Genomic DNA, 20,473 nt, shown 5'->3' with positions numbered 1-20,473 from the left:
GTGTGGCATCAGGGAGCAGTGCAGGCAGATTATCAGGAGGTGGTAGGTCCTAAGTCCTCAGGACCTCTGTTTTCAGTCTGCGTTCGTCAGCTGTTAAGTTCACGTCTTTTCCTGTCATGCTGGCCGTGCTGGGCAATCAGCTGTAGGAGCAGTGGACCCCACCTGCCCGCCCGCCCGAGAGACCCGGAGTCCTGGAGGAGGAGCCATCAGAAGGGGGACCAACCGCACGTCCAGGTTGGTGAAGGAGAAAATCAGAAGCCGCTCCTGGACTTCCAGCCCGAGCACCTGGACTGGAGGGCAGGCCGCGGGGGCAGGGAGAAGCTGTGCGCGTCAGCGTGGGACACGGAGCTGTCTCTGGACACGGAGGTGGATGGCTGGCCCCACAGGGCTGCTCCCGCAGCAGAAGGGGCCAACTCTGGGGTACACGTGGCAGGGTCCCCCAGCCAGCTGTGGTTCTGAGCAGCAGCACACCAACGCTTCTGTAAAACGGTGTAAAATGCCCACTTGCTGCTCTCAGCTCTCCAGGACCACGCTCCCCTCCCCGTCATGAGCCACTGACACACTGAGAACCCCTGGAAGGGTCCCCAGAATGGGCTGTTGCGGTCAGGGAAGCGGGGGCCTGACCGGGACCTCAGGGAGCCGACAGCAAATAGGAGATGAGGACACAGATGTCAGCGTGAGCTGCGTTCTCCATGGAGGTGGCCTGAGTGTGCCCGCTTCTCTGGAGCAGAATCTCCCTCCAGGCGTGATTGGCAGAAGATGGGGGAGGGGCAGGGAGTGCAGCAGGGCAGTGGAGGGGGGCCGGGACAAGGATACGTCCTCAGGTAGCTGCAGCTTGGCCCACTCGAGCGGACCCGGCTACAAGTCTTAGCCGAGCATCTCGGGACAGTCTGTCTGTGGGGAGAGAGGGGCAAGCATTCCTCCACTGGCTCCTACCCCTCATGGGGCAAGGGTGACCCTGGCAGGTAGGCCAGGTGGCATGCAGGACAGCCCATCAGGGGCCCCTGGGCATCCACAGCAAGAGGCCACTGGAGATGAGGCCGTGGTGGCACCGTGTGAATCGGGTGCACACGCCGTGGGCGATACCACGGCGGCCCTGGACCCGCGACAGCCACACATCCCCGTCTGCTCTTTCCCACTGGAGAGCATCCTCATTGGACATCACGTGTAAGTGCATCTGCCAACCCCTGAAGTCATGCAGGAGGTGACAGAGAGCCTGAGGGAGACGCAGCGTCCGGGAAGTTTGACTCTGCTGTGTTGTTTAAGGTAAGCAATTAGAGTGTATTTAGAGACTCAGCTTTCTCAGAAAACAAGCCAGAGACAAGCAAATGACTGAAAATTCAAGAAAAGTGAGAGGTATTCATGGAGAAAGGAGAGAGTGGGATCAAAAGCAGGATGGAAGTCAACACATCATGTGTCTAAACTTACCCATCAATCTAACAATCCGCTGACCAAAACACCCCCACCCTCCAGTCCTGACAAGCCACCTGCTGGGCACCGACGAGGCTTGGTTCAAAGTCTGAGGGCAGGAAGGGCAGAGAAGTTGGGGGTGGCAGCAGGAGGCGGGCTGGATTTCAAGAGCCCCCCGGGGCTTGGGGTGCAAAGTCTGGGGGGAGACCAAGAAGCAAAGGGAAAGTATTTGCTCCAGCAGCCTGTGCCCTCCTGGGGAAGGAGCGGGTCGTGGACACAACAGATTTAAGCGGAGGCTACACTGGGCAGGTGAGCATAATCGAGGTGAGGCGCAGGGTTGGAGGCCAGAGAGGGTGCCGTGGCCATACGTGGCATCTCAGCTTTGATGGAGAAAAACAAAGAAGGACCCAACGGTCTAAGCATGTACAAGCCCCAGGCCGGGCTTGTGGGGACACACACTCTTCTGGGGACACGGCAGGAGCTCTCCTGCTGCAGAAAACCCAGATTCTGAATAAAATATAGTTTCTGTCATGTTGCTAGGCTCACGGGCAGGGAAGGGACCCCCAAAGAGCCAGAAATAGCTACAGGATCAAAGCTTGAGCAGGGGGCACATGGGCTGGGCGAGGGGGAGGCCACGGGGAGCACCCGAAGGCACTGGGCTCACGAGCCGGGGTGCCTGTCAGGGAGCCCCCCGTGGGCCACGACATTCCCAGCAGGGCGCTGACTACAGGCTCCCTGAGAAGGCCACAGAGCTGCTGAAGAAAAGCCTCGTCCATCCCGATCCGTTTTCCACATGGGGAGACCAGCTACACTTGGGCTCCGATCAAAGACAAGCAAACCACACAGAAATGACTGGAAGGCAGCAGAGCGTCCACAGACAGGGTCAAAAACACACTTGAGACACAAGTACTGCTGGGAACAGGATATCGTGTTCCTATTTCTGAAACTTTGAAGGAAAAACTCCCATTAATGTGTTATCCATTTAAGTGCATTTTTTTGTATGTATGTTTTGAGTTAATAAAAGGTTTACTAAGATACTTTTAAAAATTAAGAAATAAAAAAAGAAAGTAATGAAACTGTCAAAATTAATCATTTAGAAAAAGAACAAAACTTTCAAAAATAACAATTTAAATGAATTGATGAATGAAGAACTTAAAATCATTTAAATGATGATTTTGTTTAAATCTCAATGGGTGGTTTAAGCAATGGAAACCGTGCAAACCCAACAAGAAAATTAAGTGAATTAGAAGACAGTTCTGAAGAAAACAGCTGAAAAGCAGGAGGCAGAATTGGGAGCGAGGACACAGAAAAAGCTGAGACACAGGGAGAGTGGGGGGTGGAGGGAGCACCCTGTGTCCCGGGTGGGTGAAGGCATGGGGGGAGCCGGCCCAGGGTTCCCAGAACTGGTCAGACACCATGCATAGGCACAGAAGGGAACCTCCACCAAGAGAAAAAAAGAGTGCCCGCACCCCAGACACACACACAACTGTGACATGGGACGCCGGGACGCCACCAGCAGCCAGTCAGAAAAGGCCGATGAGGAAGGGGCAGCCAGAGGCCAGAGGAAGGGTCACCTGACTGGCACAAAAGGAGAAAAAGAAGCATCATCTTCAGATCGTGTAAAACAATCCCTCAAGAATAAGGGCAAGTCACACATTCCCAGGTAGTCCAAAGCACACCTGCTCACTGACGGAGCTGCTGGGGCTCCCCCTGAGGGCTGTGCGCAGGGGAGGGCAACAGCGGCCCGGAGGAGGAGGTCCGGGGCGCAGGAGGGCACGGGCCCGGGGCACCAAGCTGAGACGGGCCAGGACTCGGGCTCTGGGGCCAAGCGTCGTAGAGAAGGGCCAGACGGAGCCAATGTCTTAGGCTGGGATGGTGCATTTGTTAAAAGTAGGAGCCAGCACCGATACCTGACCATCAGCTGAAGCCCATGCTTCACTCAAACATCCTTAGTTTTTCCCTAATGTCCTCTTTCTGTTCCAAATCCTAGTTGGGCCCACATCACATTTCGCTGTCACGTCTCCTTTGGCTAAGGCTGTTCCTGGGACTTGCCTTGTTTTTGATGACCTCAACAGCTTTGACGAGTACAAGCCATGTATTTTGTCGAATGTCCCTTAATTGGGACTTGTGGGATGTTTCTGTCATGATTACACTGGAGTGTGTGTTTTCAGAAGGAAGACCACAGAGACGAAGCACCATTCTCCTTACATTGTACCAAAGGGGTCTACTATCGATGTGACTTTCAAAAAAACAGAATGAAAATAAAAATGCTAGGTGCTGAACCTCTAGGATGCACCTCACGCTGCACTTGAGGGAAATGTGTAGTTTATACCAGGAGGAGGCAGGCTGAGCGCTGGCGAGCTGCCCACAGGGCCTCGGATGGGAAAGGACAGCCGACCACTCCCTCCATGCATAGAAGGAACCTAGGAGCAGACATGTAGAACCTGGAAAGCAGACTAACACATCAACAAAGTCAAGGGCTGAGTCTCAAAAATTTAGTGAAATAAAGACTGACCAAAAAGAAGAAAAAATAATGGTTGACAGGAAGAAGGATACACGCTACAAATCCAGCAGAGATTTAAAAAGATAAGAAAATACCATGAACAAGTCCATGGCTGTAAAAATGAAAATTCAGATGAAAGAGGCCAATTCCTAAAAATGACCTTAAATTAATACTACAAGAATTAGAAATTCAGACTACTGGTAACTATTAGATACTACCCAGTAGTTAAAAATCAACCCACCAAGAAAATACAAACCCCAAATAATCTAAGAATAATTCCAAACTTTCAAGACCATTTTAATCTTAGGCAAATGCTTCCAGAGGATAAAACAATTTGACACTAAAAAGGAGAATTACGAGCCAAAGCAACTTAAGAGAACACAGAACAATCCCAAAGCACTGCCAAGCCTAATCCGGTCAGATATAAAAAACACAGTATTTATCACCAGCAAGGTGGGTCCACTACAAAAAAATGGAGGGATAATCCAACACTTGAAGAAATTAAAGAGAAACCACATGATCCTCTTGTGGGTACAGTGAAAGCCCCCACTCCTGAAAAACACACATCCGTGAACTTCATCTGCCGGAGAACCTACAAAAACCTCGGGCAACCAACCCTCTGAAACGGGGACATGGCAGAGGCCTTCCCTTTAATGTCAAGGATGACAGAAGGAAGCCCGGTTTCCCATTCCTGCTCCAAGCTGAACTGGGATCCTCAGCCAGCACAGTGAGACAAGGAAAATAAACACAGTAATTAGAAAGCAAAGCTGTCATCATTATAGTTAATGTTCTTTGTCTTAGAAACCCCAAAGATCTACAGGAAAAACTTTCAGAAATGGTAAGATTTAAGGAAAGTGATTGGATATAAAAATAAAATGCAAAAATCAATTCCATTTTCATATACTAGCACTAGAAAATTTAATTAAAAAAAAAAAGATATTGTGTACAACATGGGAAAGAACCCTAGAATCTACCAAGGAATAAATTGAATATAACACATGCTAGGCCTGAGTTAAGAAAATTATACAAATCTGTTGGAAGTCACTAAAGAAGTACCAATCAATGAAAGACAAGCACGCGAAGGAACGGAAGACCTAATACCGTAGATGCCAATTCTCCCCAAATTCACCCATATATTCAGTGCAATTCCTCTCAAAGCCCCACTTAGTTTTCTTTTTTTTTAAATTTATTTATTTGAGAGAGAAAGCGTGTGCACGCATGTGCTCATGGGAAAGGGGGGGGCAGAGAGAGAAGCCCACGCAGACACCCCGCCAAGCGCGGAGGAGACCCACGTGGGGCTCAATCTCATGACCCTGAGATCATGACCTGAGCCAAAATCAAGAGTTGCAGCTCAACCGACTGAGCTACCCAGGTGCCCCGCACCTTGGTGTTTTAAAGGAACCTGTCCGGGATGCCCACATCTCTGGAGAGGTCATGCACAGAGAGCCCTGGGACCCTCTCGGGAGTACTGGGACGAAGCAGGGGGGCGGAGGCGGGGGCTGGGGAAGCCAGGGCCTCGCTCCTGCTCCTACATGGCTGGGCCGGCGGAGGGCCGGGGAACAGAGCGAACCTGACCTCTGCCAGAGCCCGAAGTGTGGCCATCCTGGGAAAGGGGGTCAGTCTCATACCAGTGTCATCAAAATGGGAAAAGAAAACGACTCCCTCCCTGGCACCATACACAAAACTCAAAGACGTGAACGGGAGACCAAACTTGAGGAGTCAGAGGAGGAAAGCCACAGATGACCTTCTTGACCCGTGACCCCGAGGCATGGAAGGTTCCTGCCGCTCCTTTGTTTTTAGTAAGCACCAACCACAAAAGGAAAGGTCGGCTTCTGGCTCAAGCAAGCTGTCATTGAGGAGGAACAATTTCTGCAGGTTAGCCTTTCTTTGTGTTCAAATATGCACAGTTGTGTGTTTCCCAACAACGAAGCAGAAGCAAATGTTGTAAACAGCAGTTTTCCCTCCTTTCCTCACAAAGCTGTCACTGAATTCCAACCGTGTGTGTGCCCGGCACTGTGCCATCAAAACTGGAAAGAGGACTCTTACAGCCCAGGAGAAGCAGCAGCCCTCCTCCGGACACGCGGCTCCCCTACCCTGCGCAGGGGTGCACAGACCTACAGTAACCCCTGCTGCAGTCGCGCTGAACGGGCTCAGAACCCACCCTCCGGCGGTCTCCACCGCTGCCGATGTTTCTAAAAAGTACCATCATCTTTACTCGCCATATTTCAGCTTTAGGTAAAGCAAACGAAAGAACAAGATAAATGGGGCCCTGTCAGCTACGTGTTACTTCCCAGTCAGAGCACCCAAACAGAACAAAGCTTCCAAGAGTAAATACGTATTTGGATTCCAAAAACTGGCTTTATCGACAGAAAGTCTCTTAATTTAAAATCCCAAATGCATCAACAATTTTTACTAAATTTAATTATTTTTTCCAAATATGAGCTAACATTTTCCATATTACAAGACCTTACTCCATCTTCTGAGTTCATTCCTCACCTTCTGAGTTAATTCTTCCTCGACTGTAATGTCTCACTATGGGGATGCGCGGCCACGGTGATGGGGACACGGAGCCCCCATCACAGGGACACCCAGCCGCAGTGATGTGGGACATGGAGCAGCAATGAGCAGCCCATTTTACACTGTTGAAGGACATTCCTGTATTTATGAAAAGCAGGTAAGGAGTAAAATTGACAACCTTGGGAGGCAGGCTTCAATATCACTGAGAGGGAGTTTGGCGGTACAGACGATTTGGAGGATCAATCTTAAGAGCATGAGCCAGAGCAAGCTGCAACAGTGGAGGGCTGCCTGCCTACACACACCCCACAATGCCCCACACACCACACACATATCATATGTGTATCACATGTATCATGTCACACACGTGGATCACATGTATCGCATCACATATACATGTATCATGTCACACACGTGGATCACATGTATCACACCACACATATCATGTGTATCACACCACACACACGTGTATCACATGTATCGCATCACATATACATGTATCACATCACACACATGGATCGCATGCATCACACCGCACATATGTATCACACCACACACACGTGGATCACATGTATCACACATCTATCACATCATATATGTATCACATCGCAAATATGTATCGTATGTATCACACCACACACATCATATATGTATCACATCGCACACGTGTATCACACCACACATATATGTATCACGTCACACAGGTGGATCACATGTATCACACATGTCATGTGTATCACGTTGCACACGTGTATCACCTGTATCACACACGTATCACATGTATCACACCACACACATGTGTGTGTCACATGTATCACACATCACACATACATCACACACAGCACTATATCCTGTTGCCACACTGTCTACACGGTCACTGGGGAGAAAGGGGGGGATTTACATCATTCATTCAGCAATTACTCGTTGCCTGGGGAGGACAGGGATTGAGATTTTTACTTTACAAGTGTTACCCAGTCATGACTGATAGAGCAAGTGAGCCAGGCAACAAGAAAACTGACCAAAAGAGGAAAAAAACAGCTCAGAGGGTCCCCTGCCTCCCCCTGGCGGTGTGCGCAAGGACAGGGACAGCCCACAGTTCACCTGGGCGCTTCCAAGTGGGAAACCCCTCACAGAACCGTCGCTAGGGCCAACGGGGTTTTTATTGTGAAGCCTACTCTGAGCGCCGGGGGGCGACAGGAGGGACCCTAAACCGTGGCAAGGAGAGGGGTGAGGTCAAGGCTACTGGCCTCTGCCAGCACTGGCACCAGCCCCCAGCGCCAGGTGTGAGCCCGCGGCCGGCCATGACAGCTGGGGCACCAGCCGCGCCGCTGAAAATCGCCGGGCGTCTGTGTGCAGAAAGAGCCTCGCGGCCCTCCGGGAGGGACATGCTGGCGTGGGGGTGGGGGCCTGGGGGGCACGCAGCCGAAGTGGGGACCCTTCAGGAGCATGTCGCCTAGAGACTGTGGAGTGAGAGGGTCCTCAGGAAAGGGCTCCTTCCTGGAACTCTGACTCTAAGGGGTGCCGATGAGCAGGAAGCCCCGGTAGGGCCCGGAGCCAGCCTGCTGCTGAGGCCTCGCAAATGAAAACAGCTCTAAAGGACAACCTACAATTAACACGGGGACAATTATCTTCCTAATTTAGGTTAATTTCTACCTCGCAGTGCGGGCTGGCAGGTGGGGGGTGCAGCACTGGAAACGTCTACGTGGGTGCTTTTTATGTTGCTCTTCTAAGTCCACATATTTTAAATATTGTAGGGAAGATTTAGAACGTCCACCAGCACCTTCTAGAAAAAGGGCCTAAGCTGCAGAGAGCCTGGTACAGCTGAACTCAGGCTGGGGAGGCTCCTGGAAGGGGTTGGCTGCATTTGCATGAAAACAGGACCTACCCAGGCTGGCCAGTCCTTTGTTTGCAGCCTCCCTGAGGGTCCCTGGGGTTGGAGGGCTGGAGGGCTGGAGGGCAGGAGGGGTGCGCTGGGGTGGTAGCTGGGGCCCTGGACGTGGGGTGACCTGCAGTGCCCTCAGAGGCAGAGCCCTGGTGTCCAGGCGCCCGGGCAGCAGCAACCTTCCCAGAAGCACCTGCCATGTCACCCCTCCGCCCCCATACACACAGTCCCAGGGAGGCCCAGCGCCGCCCCCCCCCCCCCCCCCCCCCCCCCCCCCCCCACCCCCCCCCGGCCTGGCCTCCAAGTAAACAAAGTGCTTTCACTGCTCTTAGGCGGTGAGAACACAAACCCTTTCAGCATTTGTTGTTTGTTCGAGGCGTGACGCAAAGACCTTTGAGGGAGTCTGCAAGGAGAATGGCAGCCGAGGGTAAACACCATCGGAGCAGAGCGCCGAGCCAAGGAATCCGAGGGGCCGGTGGGCACCAAGCCACCCCAGCAAGAAACCAGAGCAGCCTCGGTGCTTGGCAGGGTCAGAAAAACACAGACCTCTCCCCTTTTACTTAAAATGCGCATCTTCAGTTCCAGCAGAGCCAGTAACAGTCCGCCACCTGAACATTAAAGCCAAATAACGGGTCAGGTCAAATAATGCGTGCAATTCGGGAACATCTCACAATGGGAAGTACCATTAAGTGTGGGGTGGGTACTGTTTCTTTCTTTTCTTTCTTTCTTTGGAATAGGGGTGGGATAGAGGCAAACTCTCGGGAGCCAAGGAGACTGTTTAATGGGGATTTTTGAGTGGACAGTCCCCTTTAAAGTCAGCCCATTAGCACTCAAAGCATAGCCCTGTTTAGGCAGGAAAATAAAATTTTCAACTTTAGTTACCATCCAAACAACAAATAGGAAACTCTGTCAGATACAGTTTTAATTTTTTTAATTTAAAATAAAGCTGCACATCCTTCTAGAAATGAAACGGAACCGCCCACCTGGCCTACAGGTTGGGGTGTGGGGCTGGCAGCAGTGCCCTGGTAGCCCAGGGTCCCCTCTTCCCTGACCCCGGGGCCACCACCAGTCAGCACTGGAAAAGGCTCAGTCTACCCTCAGTACTGCTCCTCCAGCAGAGTGTCCTTGAGGGGACCAGCAGCTCCACAGGCTACAGCCTCCCTGAAACAACAGACTGGAAAGGCCTCTTTTATAAAGAGCTCCCCTGGTTCTTAGCCCTCAGGGCCTGCCTTCCCCCTAGGTTTTCGGGTGAATTTGTAAACATCTTGCAAGACCCTGGGGTTCTAGAAAAGTTCATTTCAATACTGCTCCCCCAGGACTTTCCTAGTGGACGTGAACCCCTGAGGGCAGGTCCCCCAGGGGTGGGGGGGGCAGGCAAGGTCCCCAACCTCCAAGCTGCGGCAGAAAAGTGGGGCTGGGTAGGGCCTCAGACGCGAGGGTCTTTGGGCAAGTCACTAAAGCAGTGCAGCCAGACCCTCCGTGGTCAAAGGGGGTCAGACTGACGGGCAGGGGTGGGACCTGATGAGAGCAGAGCCCAGGACGGCCAGGCAGAGGGACTGCGGGTCAAGAGACAAGAGACAAGCCTGCAGGGGCGTCTGGGGCCAGCGCCGTGTCCCTCCGGAAGAGGCCCAGCTGTGTGCAGGACGCCACTGGATCCGTCCTCCCTCTGCCCCCTTCCGTTCAGGTCCATCCACACCCTGCACTGGGACAGCAACATGCCCGGCCTGCACACACACTTCAGATGCGTCCCGGCACGTCTACTGGATGGCCTCAACACCCCGAAGGCAGAAAGCTGGCTCCATCCCTCTTCAGAAGACGTCAGCGGGAAAACGTTCGACAAGGGCCTGCTAAGGGCCCCAGCACGCTGAAACCAACAGGAAGCTGTACATCATCCGCTTGCACTACGAAAAAGAAAATAAATTTGCCGAGACGTTTCTAGGGAGAATGGGGCCCCTCGAGGCCTGCCCTCTATCTCTCACAAGGCAGGAGGGCGGCTGGGCCCCCTGCGTGTGCTCCACCGCCCCAGGACGCAGATGGGCACCACACCACCCACACGTGTACCCTGAGGGAAGGCGAGGGAGGCCCTGGCGCTGGAGGGTGGGTGAGCCACAGAGGGGCCTGCTCTTGCTCCCAGGGACAGAGGGGAGCCCCTCAGTGGACCCACATCTCAGAAAGATTCTCTGGAAGCCATGGGATAGGCTGATGGGATATCCAGAGAGCACTCAGATTCTAGGAGAGAGATGGCGGTGGCCATGGGGACACAGGAGAAGGAACAAATGCGTGCAGAAAATCCATGCAACGCTGAGGGTGAAGAAAAAGAGGAGTCCTGGCTGGCCCGGGGTTCTGGGTCATGACAGCGCCCACTCCTGGGAGGGGAGAAGAGTGGCAGCCGGCAGGGACACACGGCAGTGTGCACAGGCACCCCCAAGTCCATCCGGGGTAAGGCTCAGGCATGAGGGCAGGGCTGGACACGGAAGAGAGAGCACAGGGCAAGGCTGCCCAGGAGCACGGGGAGGAGAGGCCGGGCTGAGTCCGGAGGACCTCCGAGGCAGCCTGCTCTGCCTCCAGCCCCTCCGGGTCTCCCTCGGGGACACTGTGAGCACCGGCTGGTCAATGCTGGGCAAAGAGCCAGAAAAGCTAGGCTCCTGGTCTTCCTCAAGAGGTGGGCATAATCACCAATGAGCCTCACAGACTCTGCTTGTCCGACGGGGGGAGCGGCCAGCTCACCTGTGGGACAACCCCCGTCCCATCCACCGGCCGCCCGCAAAGGGCTCTCTTACAACGTGGAAGGATGGTTATAATAAAATGGTTAAATGTAAAACGCAAAATAGCAAAATCTCATATTCATCAAGAACCCAGGTATGGAGAAAGCAACAGGACACAGGAGAACACACCAGAAAAGGGACAGGAGAGAAACGCACGCATGTGGTCACGGCGGCGACCTACGGTGACGGGCCGAGAAGAGGATCAGGAGGGATTTTTCCCCATCTTCAAATACGTGTATTCTTTTAAAACTTTCCTAAAACAAACAGTTCCTACTTCCACGATTAAAAGGGAAACAAGCAAACATCACTGCTTGTTCAAAGACTCCTTCTGGCCTTTTGCTTCCATGCTTATTCCTCCCCAAAACTCTTGTTTTGTGTCTGGTTTACTGCTCCCACTGAACTTCCTTTTGTTTCTTAAATAAAATGTCCTCACCCAAACCGAGAGAACAAAGCCACTGCCAACGACTTCCTGCGTGCACACAGCAGAGAAGTGGCCAGCTGCCTCCTCCCTGGCCTCCCCCTTGCTAACGCGGCGAGCAGCCAATGACTTCGGCCATCCTTCCTCGGGGGCAAACGCCCCCCCGGCTAGCAGGGGCCCCCGACAAGACCCCCACCCCCGCGACTGGGCCCTTATGTCAGGAGCTGGTCTCCTGTCACAAGGTCTCCTAGGAATTGACCTCATCTGCACACAAAGAGAACTGGGGATGCCGGCATCCTCACTGTCCCGGTTCCACAGGTGAGGACACTGAGGCACAGAGCTCCGGTACGGCCCAAGGTCCCTGGGCAGGGAAGGACAGCACCGGCAGGACCCCAAGCAGACACACCCCAGCAGCTGTCCTAGAGCTCTCTGCCTGTACGGCCAGGACGCAAGCGCGTGCACAGCGCACCTCCACAGGCACCACATCACACTCAACAGCGGCACGCGCACCTGCGCACGGCAGACTCGGGGACCGACGCTGTTGCCGGCTCCCGGAGGACCTCATTACCACCTGGGACAGGGTCCCTGCCCGGCAGGTCACAGCCCCTGCCCTGGAGCGCCAGGGCCCAGCTCTGTTTTTCCCCTTCTTTCAGGGGGTATTGTCTCTCTTTCTTAAACAGAGGCGACCAGCTGAGCGCTAAGGCTTAAATTCTGAAGGTCGCGACATTTCCCGCAGCGTCAGAAGCCTGTCAGGGCTTCCTGGGATCAGGGTCACAACACTGGCTGGCATTTAGAAAAAGCCTCAGGAGTTTTGTTGCGGGACTTAGCATTTCCCTGATCATTTCTGGCTCTTCTTCCATGAACACAGTCCTTAACTAACAAACCTCCGTGGTACTTCCCGGTGCACCTGGGGCTTCCCTTCCCTGGGGTCGCAGGTGGGGCAAGGGTGGGGTACAGGACTCAGAGTTTGTCTACCTGAGCCCAGAAGACTCTTATAGCAGATAAGCTTAGAGACACTCACTGCTCCCCAGGCCTGTCTAAATCAGAGGATCTTGGAACTATTTGCTCTCATTTCCCTTGACATTCAATATTTGATTATTCTTGCCAAAGAAACGGAACAGTGATCTAGATGGCTTCCAAAAGATGTTCCCTGGGGCACAGGAAAAAATAAAAGTTTCATTTCTTTGTATTTTTATATTTAAAAAAAGAATTATCTTTATGATACTTAACATAAAGACTGGGCTGCCCCCTCCCACCCCGTCCCTGTCAGGGACACAGAGAGGTCCCCTGGAAGCCAGGACGGGGGCATGAGGGGGCCATCTGGGCCTTGGGGGCCTGACCAACAGGCTCTGTGTCAGTTCTGCTGGAAGCAAGGTGCAGGATGAGTGACCTGGGGTGCACCTGCACCCTCCAAATTCCCATGAGTGGTGGGCTACTACCCAAACCTCCAAAAATGGGGACGAGGGGCACTGCAGCCCCATGAACACTCAATGGGTGCGACCCCGCTGTCCTGCCGTCCTAAGAGCACTGTGCTCTGTGGGGTGCCACTGACCTGCTACAAGCCACACCACCAGCCAGTTCACAGGTGCTCAGGTGACCCGGAGCTCGGTGCCAGCCCTGAAGGACTCCACGTGCCTTCTCTCTTGTGATGTCAGGTTTTCCTCAGGAGAGGGCAGCCCCTGTGTCCCTGCCTCCGCGTGCCATTCCTGGCCAGGCCCCGGGCTACGCAGCACACCTGTCCCAAAGGCTGAGGCAGCTGCCACGGCCCCCCTGCCCCGGGGCGGGGGGGGACCCACAACCCCCAGGGGGGGGCCCCACACTGCTCAGCCTCCTAGGGGAGATGGATGCCATCCACCGACAAGTCCAAACCAGAGGCAATTCTATTGTTGCCTCCAGGAGCCACACGATGGTCAAGAAGCTGTTGTCAGTTGCTTCCTCACTGGAAGCCTCTAAGTAAGTGACCAAGGGGACAGAGCCAAGAGCCAACGTTGAAACAAAGCACAGCAGAAAAGCGGTTTGTACATCAACACAGGTAAGGGCAGACGGAGGCGCTGCACGCGGGTGGCTTGCTCACCATCGGTCTGGGGAGTCACCGTCACCCTTCAGAAGCAACACGAGACAAGGCCACCCTCTCTCTGGTGGTCATGCTGCCGCTGGGAGACAGTCCACCAGTCCCATTCCATGCTCCGCGGACTCACGTCCAGCTCAGGACGTGCAGGCCGGGAGGCCAGGCCTTGCCAAATGCACCTGCCCAGCACATCTCTCTCTGGGGCTTCCCAGGAGCAAAGCTCTTCCCAAGATATATTTAAAAGCAACCCACACGTGAAAATGGAAACCACCAGACCTATCGACGTCACTGGCATTTTCTTCACCAACCACCACCCCTTTCCACGTGCTCTCTGCCCACGGACTAGTTTAATTGGTCTAGGACTTGGCCCCAATTTTCTTTTTAATTCACATTTTTGTTTAAACTTCCCTACATCCTCCTTAGAGTTACAAACATGAAACGGCCTTGTTGTGGCAGTAGCCACTCCCGACAAGACGTCACGTGGCAGTGTGTGACAAAGGCCCGCCCCCACCCCCCCAGCCCGAGAGCCCAGCCCTGCTGGAGCTGCTCAAGGCAGGCCACGCCCGCCACAACAACGTCTTGCAACCCCCCACGCCCCATCCCCTCTGTGCGCCCAGGTCACCCCAAGAGACGGGCACGCTCTCTGCACACAAGCAGGGAACCGGACAGCTCCGCGGAGGAGGAGCAGAGGAAGGGGCAGCCAGACCTGTGGAGCGAGGCCGGCACGTGCTCAGCCAGCCCGCCCAGGGTTTTCCCGCACCTGCTCTTCACAGACACCCTACAAGGTCACTGGCACCACAATCCCACTTTACACAGAGGAAGGAGAGACACACGGAGGTCAAGGAACCAGCCCCCGGTCAGGCTGGTGAGCAGCAGTTCATGCTGGAGCCCCCTCCGAGCACCCAGAACCCAGCACCCACGTCCGCGGCCTGGGGCACAGCAGGATCACCGTGGACACGCGTGGGGAGCTCTCTGCCCTTGGGCCTGCATTTGGTAGCCTGCGATGGTCGGTTCCGACACTGGCCTGATGCCCGGAGCTGAACAGAGAGGTCTCCGCAGCGCAGGCCCAGGCGCACCGGTCAGTCAGAGTGGCCAGGAGACAGCGGTCACCTCACGCTGGTGTAGCTCCCCAGCTGTCCGAGAGGACCAGCTCACGTGAGAGCCCCCTTGCGCATGAGTCCACTCACGGTTGGACCCGTCTGCCACTAGCCAGCAGGCCACACAGCCAGCATGCAGACCTCCCCTGCAGAAACCCACGGCGCCATGGAGACGCCAGGGACTGCGGTCTAAGACCTGGCTCAGGCCAGCTCGAAGCCCAGCAGACACAGGCCGGGGCCACGCCTGCTCAGACCGCACCCCGTCGCAGACCCAAAAATGAGAAGAGACTCTTGTGAAGACTGTGGTCACCCCTCCAGAACTCTGGAGAAAACTGACCAGGTGAGGGACAGCTGATTTTCACAACACAAAGGTCAGTGGTGTTCTTCCAACCAAGGAGCCCATCCCACAGCCGCCTGGAGCCGCCCCTCGCAGCTGCTACTCCTGTGTGTGCACACCCGTCCCCGTCACTGCTGTCACCGATGCAGGTGACAAGGTGCCTGGAAAAGGCGGGGATTAAGTAAAATGTGGGGGAGACCACGCATCCTGGGTCTGTCAGTTTGAGGAAACCGTAACGGGTGAATGTGCACATGATCTAGTCACACGATGAAACAATCAACGGCCTAAAACAAAAACCAGAAACACCAAACTACATAATCCTCCTACCCAAAAGCATGGAGGAAAGCAAGCTCAGGGCACAGTAGGGGAATGTCTGGGCATTCTGGAAGCAGACAAAGCTGGGATCCAATCCAGGCTCCCCGGTGGATTTGGCTGGTCCCCTGGACAAGCTGTGATCTCTCATGGGCTGGCACACCACCTGAGCATCACAGGGAACAAAAGAAGAGGCTTCCAGAACCTGACTCATGGTAGGGACCCATAAACACAACAGCCCTTCACTCAGGGGAGACACCGGGGCACCTCGCCGTCGAGGGTGAACATACCGCAAATATCCTGGGCCCAGGCACCTCGCTGTCACGACGCTCGTTCCGCCCACCCACTAGAACCTGAGAGTCCCGGGTGCTGAGTGCTTTGTGGGAGATGCTCATTTATCTTCACCATGACCCTCGGGGGCCTTCAGCCCTGTCCGCCGTCCACCGCCCTCGTTCCAAACTCGGCTTTATCTCTACGCCAACGAGCAGCACATGATGATCACCATGAACAGAAACACTGGCCGCATTTTACAAAGCCCTGAAACCATAGTTAAAGCGCACTTAGGCAGAACCTAACAGTATGGAAAGCCTCACGCTTCCCCTCCAGGGCCTGGACAGGGCATCTCCCTCAACAGAATTCCTTTCATCCAGTTACTAAGAACCTCTTGTAGACGCCACTGAGTCACACATTGGATAATATTATTTCCTCTAAAACAAAGCGTGCCAGGAAACACCCCTTCTTTGTCAAATATTTACAAATTGGGATGAAGGGGCGCCTGTCACCATGAACAGTCCCCAAAAGTCAACGCATCAATGATCAAACTTTTTTCTTTGAACAGCAGAAGGACCGCGGCAACTCCAAGCTCCTTTAGACAGGGCCCAGCACGGCACTGTGGCCGGCAGACCAGACGCGCCAACTCCAGTGGAGTGCTCACACGCCCCACTCCGGACACCCGGGGCAACTCAGGCTCCCACTCGGGGTGCACAGGCAAGAATAGGGGAGCACACTCTGGAGGGCCGCCCTGCACGTGCAAGGCAATGACAAGCTCGCCACACAAGGTCACCTGATAGTCGACAGGCGAGTGACCACATACTTACTGGCCCAGGACAGTTCCAAAGTGCACACATCAACAAAAGAGAATTCCCTGAGTGAGAAGAAGGGTCAAGGGCAGCATCATGGAGTGAGGTCTGTCTACAATGGCTGGCTCCCAGCGACTTTACAGACCCCAGACTGTGTAAAGTCCACCTGGATGTCCGTTTGCCAGTGTGTCCAGCTGCCCCGCCCTGCTCGAGCTGGCTGCTCCCGGGGTGTGTAACATGAGAGGAACACAGCAGACAAGCCAGAGCAGTGCAGGGACACAGCTGAGGACAGAGCAGATGGGAAGGGGGCAGGGGCAGCAGTGGGGATGGGGAGAGAGGGAGGGACGGGGGTAATACTGCCCGAGGACTTCCTCAGTTGTCATCTACGAACTTCTCCTGAATTCGCTCAATGGACCCCCTCTTACGCACCACTGAGGGAACGTCTGTTCCTTGCGACCAGATGAACCCCACCTGGAACCGTCAGGGTGTCCATCTGTGACACAGGCTTTCTCTCGTGCCATCTTCCAAACAGCCTTAAGAAGGACAATAAATTCAGCACTGTGCCGACACCGCCCAGGCCACTCACTGTTAAAATATTCCCAACACAAGCAATCCTCTTTTTTAATCCACCCAGGAAATTCAAAAGGATTAAGCCTTCTATTTTCAAGTAACTGAACAGAGGACAGATGCTCAAGTCCTCCTTCTAGATACTTCCTTAGTGCTGCACTGTAAGTGGCCACTAGCCACAAGTGGCTACTTAAATTAAAATTAATTCAAATTAAATTAAACATAAAGTTCTATTCCCCAGTCACACTGGCCACATCTGAGTGATCGATCGCCACACAAGGCTAGTGGCAAAACCGGATCTGGCCCAGTAGCTGCGGGCCACTTCCACTGTCACGGAAAGTTCTGGATTAAAGGACCAGGAGGTCCCTTGTTCACAAAGCCATCTTTGTGTCATGGTCTTTTCCTCTGTTCCCTGAACGTGGGTGAAGCCGGACCGAACGGGAATATGCAAACACACAAGTGGCACGAGCATGCCGTCCACTCCCCACGAGGCCCGGGCAGCTGTGAAAACGCCCAGCTCTCCCCTCACCGGTTCTTACAGACTTTTTCCAGACTCCTCTCTTCTTGCTTTCTCCTTTTCCATGATCGCACATCGCTTGAAGGAGGCAGGAGGAAAAAGCACAAAGCCCATGACTCACTTTACACAGTCTATCCGCGTAAACCCATGTGGCTCCAGAAGGAAGGTAGGGGAGCCAGTCCTCAGGGCACCGTGAGCACCCGCTCTGGGGCGAGGCTCCTCGAGCCGCGCCGCCCTCCGCTCTGGGCCCTCTGCGCCCCCCGTGGCAAAGGCCGCTCCCCACGTCTGCTCCTCCGTCTCTCAGCCACAGAGGACGGGGCCTTCCCACATGAGCCCCCACAGGCAGGGGGCCTGTCTCCCATGTCTTGCACCTACCAGCCGGAGGCGCCGTCTGCAACAGGGAGCTCGTCCTCTCTCCCCCACTTCTGGCTCTGAAAGGCTGCCTCCCCTCCCAGCCCCTATCAGAAATGGTAACAGGTTTTGTGGTGTATTTTTAGAGTTCGTAAGTTTCTCACTCCTGTGGAATGTTCCTCCTGCCTGTCTGGTCCGAACGTAACTGTCCTCTATCGGCTCTGAGAGTAACCACAAGTCTCGGACAAGAGTAGCAGCCGACACAGAACGATGCCAAGTGAGGCCCTCCACGCAGGCCCATGTCCCCAAATCCTGCTGAGGCTTTACTCACTTCTTTCTCTGGTGAAACACGAACAAGAAAGATGTAATCAATGCCACAGTGCTAGTGGACTGTGGATGCTGAGCACAACATCCCAACACGGTCTGTGTCTCCAACAGACCAGCTCATCACTGGTGTTGAAGAGGTTATGCCAAAGACTGAAGCCACCCACCTTTTCCTTCTTCACAATAAAATAAATAAATAAGAAGGCTTCTGAGCCCTTTACAAGCGCATCATCACCGTGTGGAGTCCAGAACACCGTCTGGAGTCATGGAAAGAAGGTTCAGGATGATCAATAACCTGAACTAAAGCTCAGCAAAGTGAGCAGAAGACACCTGTAGACTCTCAGTCTGTGAGAAAAAGCAGCTGTGACCCCTGCAGGACTCACGCTGAACAACTAAGGTCTCTATTCTGGTTGGAGAACATTTTCTCCAAAGGAGTGCATGGACCCTCCACGGGGAACAGCAGGCAGGGAGGCCAAAACAGCTGTCGGGGGGAAGTTCCCAGGGACCTTTGGGTGGGCCGGCTTCAGAGTCAGGGCAAGTACAACATCAGCAAATTCATCTGTTGCTCCAGTGAGGGCACTGGATCTCACACAGGCCCCCCCGAAGGCTTGCTGGGATGGGAGCAGAGACTGGAGGCCCCTGCACAGAATCCAGGTTTGAGGGAAACTCCGCTGTCCTCGAGGCAGCTCACAGATTGGCCAGCAGACCGGGGAAGAAGCTCTTCCTCACAGGAAAGGGGACTCCATGCGCTGGTTTTGCCCAGGGGCTCAAAACATCTCCAGTAGCCTCCCTTTTCCAGCCGTGCAGTGGAAGGAACCAAGAAACCCAACGACACTGGGCATTGCTGGCCAGCCCTAAAACCCAGGCCCCAGGCCCCCCAGGAAAACAGTACTCTCCACTACTTCTGCTTGGCCCGAGGGTAGCAGTGGCCATGTGGACACGGGGCATTTTAAACGAGCACCCCCTCTAGGGAAAACTGTCCATGGAGGAAATCATCTGACAATCGTTCACCCTTAAGAAAGGCAAGTCCCCTTTTCCCCTCCCCCAAAGTGGCTCTCAGGTTGAATTCTTCCCCATCAGAGGGTCCTTGCTGAGTGTTTGAGACATGAGAACTGGTATTCCCAAGAGGGAAAGGAATTGGGGCCGAGGCAGAGAAGGGCCGGAGAGATGGTCACCCCGTTGTCCTGAGTGAGCACCAAGCCTCATCACCAGCCAGAGCAGGGACAGGCCTGAGGCAGCCCGAAGGACGGGGCTCCAGGGAAGCCACCAGGACCTGACAATTAGAAATAATGGCTTCTAGCTTTCTATCTACACTAACGTATTTTTGTCTTCCTCTAGTGCCTAGGCGAACTTTCGCTTCCTCTCCTCACCCAGACCTGCCACCTTCGATAAAGGGAGCCCGTTTCGTCCTCATGTAATGTCCCCAAACACCTCCGGCAGCCGTGGGAGGAGACGCGGGCCCGGCACGGAGGTGGCCGCTGGCCATCGGCATGGCCCCATTGCTCTCCCAGGGATCTTCGCACTGCGGCTATTTGCTTTGTTCTTCCCTTGAAACCCTCTGGTCATAACATTTTCAGTGGTTTTTTTGTTTGTTGTTTTTTTTTTTGACTCACAGTTGAGAAAACCAACCAGTTGAGTTGTTGCCTCAATGATCTGCTCATCAAGTGAAAATTTTGAGTCAGCCTGATCGCCGTCTGCGTCATTTGTAAAAACAGCTCATTTGTAAACTGCATCCTGCAGCAACCAGAGTCCCGTTCCTCATTCTTAAAAAGAAGCTGCTGCAGCTGTGTTTTCTGCATAGACAGCAGGGCACAGCGCTCACCCACACCTCCTGGGCAGGCCCAGGACCTTTTGTCGGGGACTCTGGCACCCACCCGATGCCCGAGGTCCCCTTCCCCTGGGGTCCCTGTCAGTGTTCAGCCTCGGGGTCCCCCAGCTCCTGCCCCCATCGAGCACCTCCTAAGGATCCCTGCCTCTGTAACCAGTGGCCTCCTCAGCCCCTTCCCGGCCCTCCCTCCCTGGGCCCACCCCTCACTGAGCACAGCTCCCCAAGTTGGCAGCCCAGCTCCAAAATCAGAGGGCCTGCGTCTCCACCCCAGCCTCCCCACGGAGGCCTGCTAACCTCAGACGAGCTGCTGAACCTGGTCCCTCATACAACAATGAAGTGAATGCAGCAAATGTGCACGGCAGAGTCCAGGAAGCCCTCAGTCCACGTGGCCATGGCTGGGCATGGACAGGCTCTGCACCTGGGGCAAGAAATCTTACTTCTTGCCATGACGGCCGAGTAAACACCATGCGCACTGTGAGCAGGGAACGATGCTAGGTGGTG

At 54.3% G+C, this 20,473-nt stretch overlaps 1 protein-coding gene across 12 annotated transcripts in view; it reads right to left on the bottom strand.

Moving 5' to 3' along the window:
- The window catches only part of HDAC4 (histone deacetylase 4), a 258,026-nt gene that overhangs the window by 193,422 nt on the left and 44,131 nt on the right, over window positions 1-20,473 (bottom strand). For 2 of the 12 annotated variants that reach the window (XM_073905816.1, XM_073905817.1), the window contains exons 1-3: window positions 17,845-17,905; window positions 17,492-17,547; window positions 16,815-16,918 (exon numbers count right to left, since the gene is read on the bottom strand). The exons of 5 other annotated variants lie outside the window; for them this stretch is intronic. In XM_073905816.1, the coding sequence (XP_073761917.1) occupies window positions 16,815-16,918; window positions 17,492-17,535 (148 nt within the window). In that variant the 5' untranslated portion in view covers window positions 17,536-17,547; window positions 17,845-17,905. Of the gene's footprint in view, window positions 1-16,814; window positions 16,919-17,481; window positions 17,548-17,844; window positions 17,922-20,473 lie in introns of those variants that run through there. 5 more of the 12 variants (XM_073905774.1, XM_073905771.1, XM_073905779.1 and 2 more) reach the window with 4 other exon arrangements.

Source organism: Callorhinus ursinus, unplaced genomic scaffold, assembly GCF_003265705.2.
Source record: "Callorhinus ursinus isolate GAN/ISIS: 27379988/994484 unplaced genomic scaffold, GSC_fseal_2.0 scaffold2, whole genome shotgun sequence".
In the NCBI taxonomy this organism is placed as follows: domain Eukaryota; kingdom Metazoa; phylum Chordata; class Mammalia; order Carnivora; family Otariidae; genus Callorhinus; species Callorhinus ursinus.
This window is presented reverse-complemented; position numbering and strand designations above follow the sequence as displayed.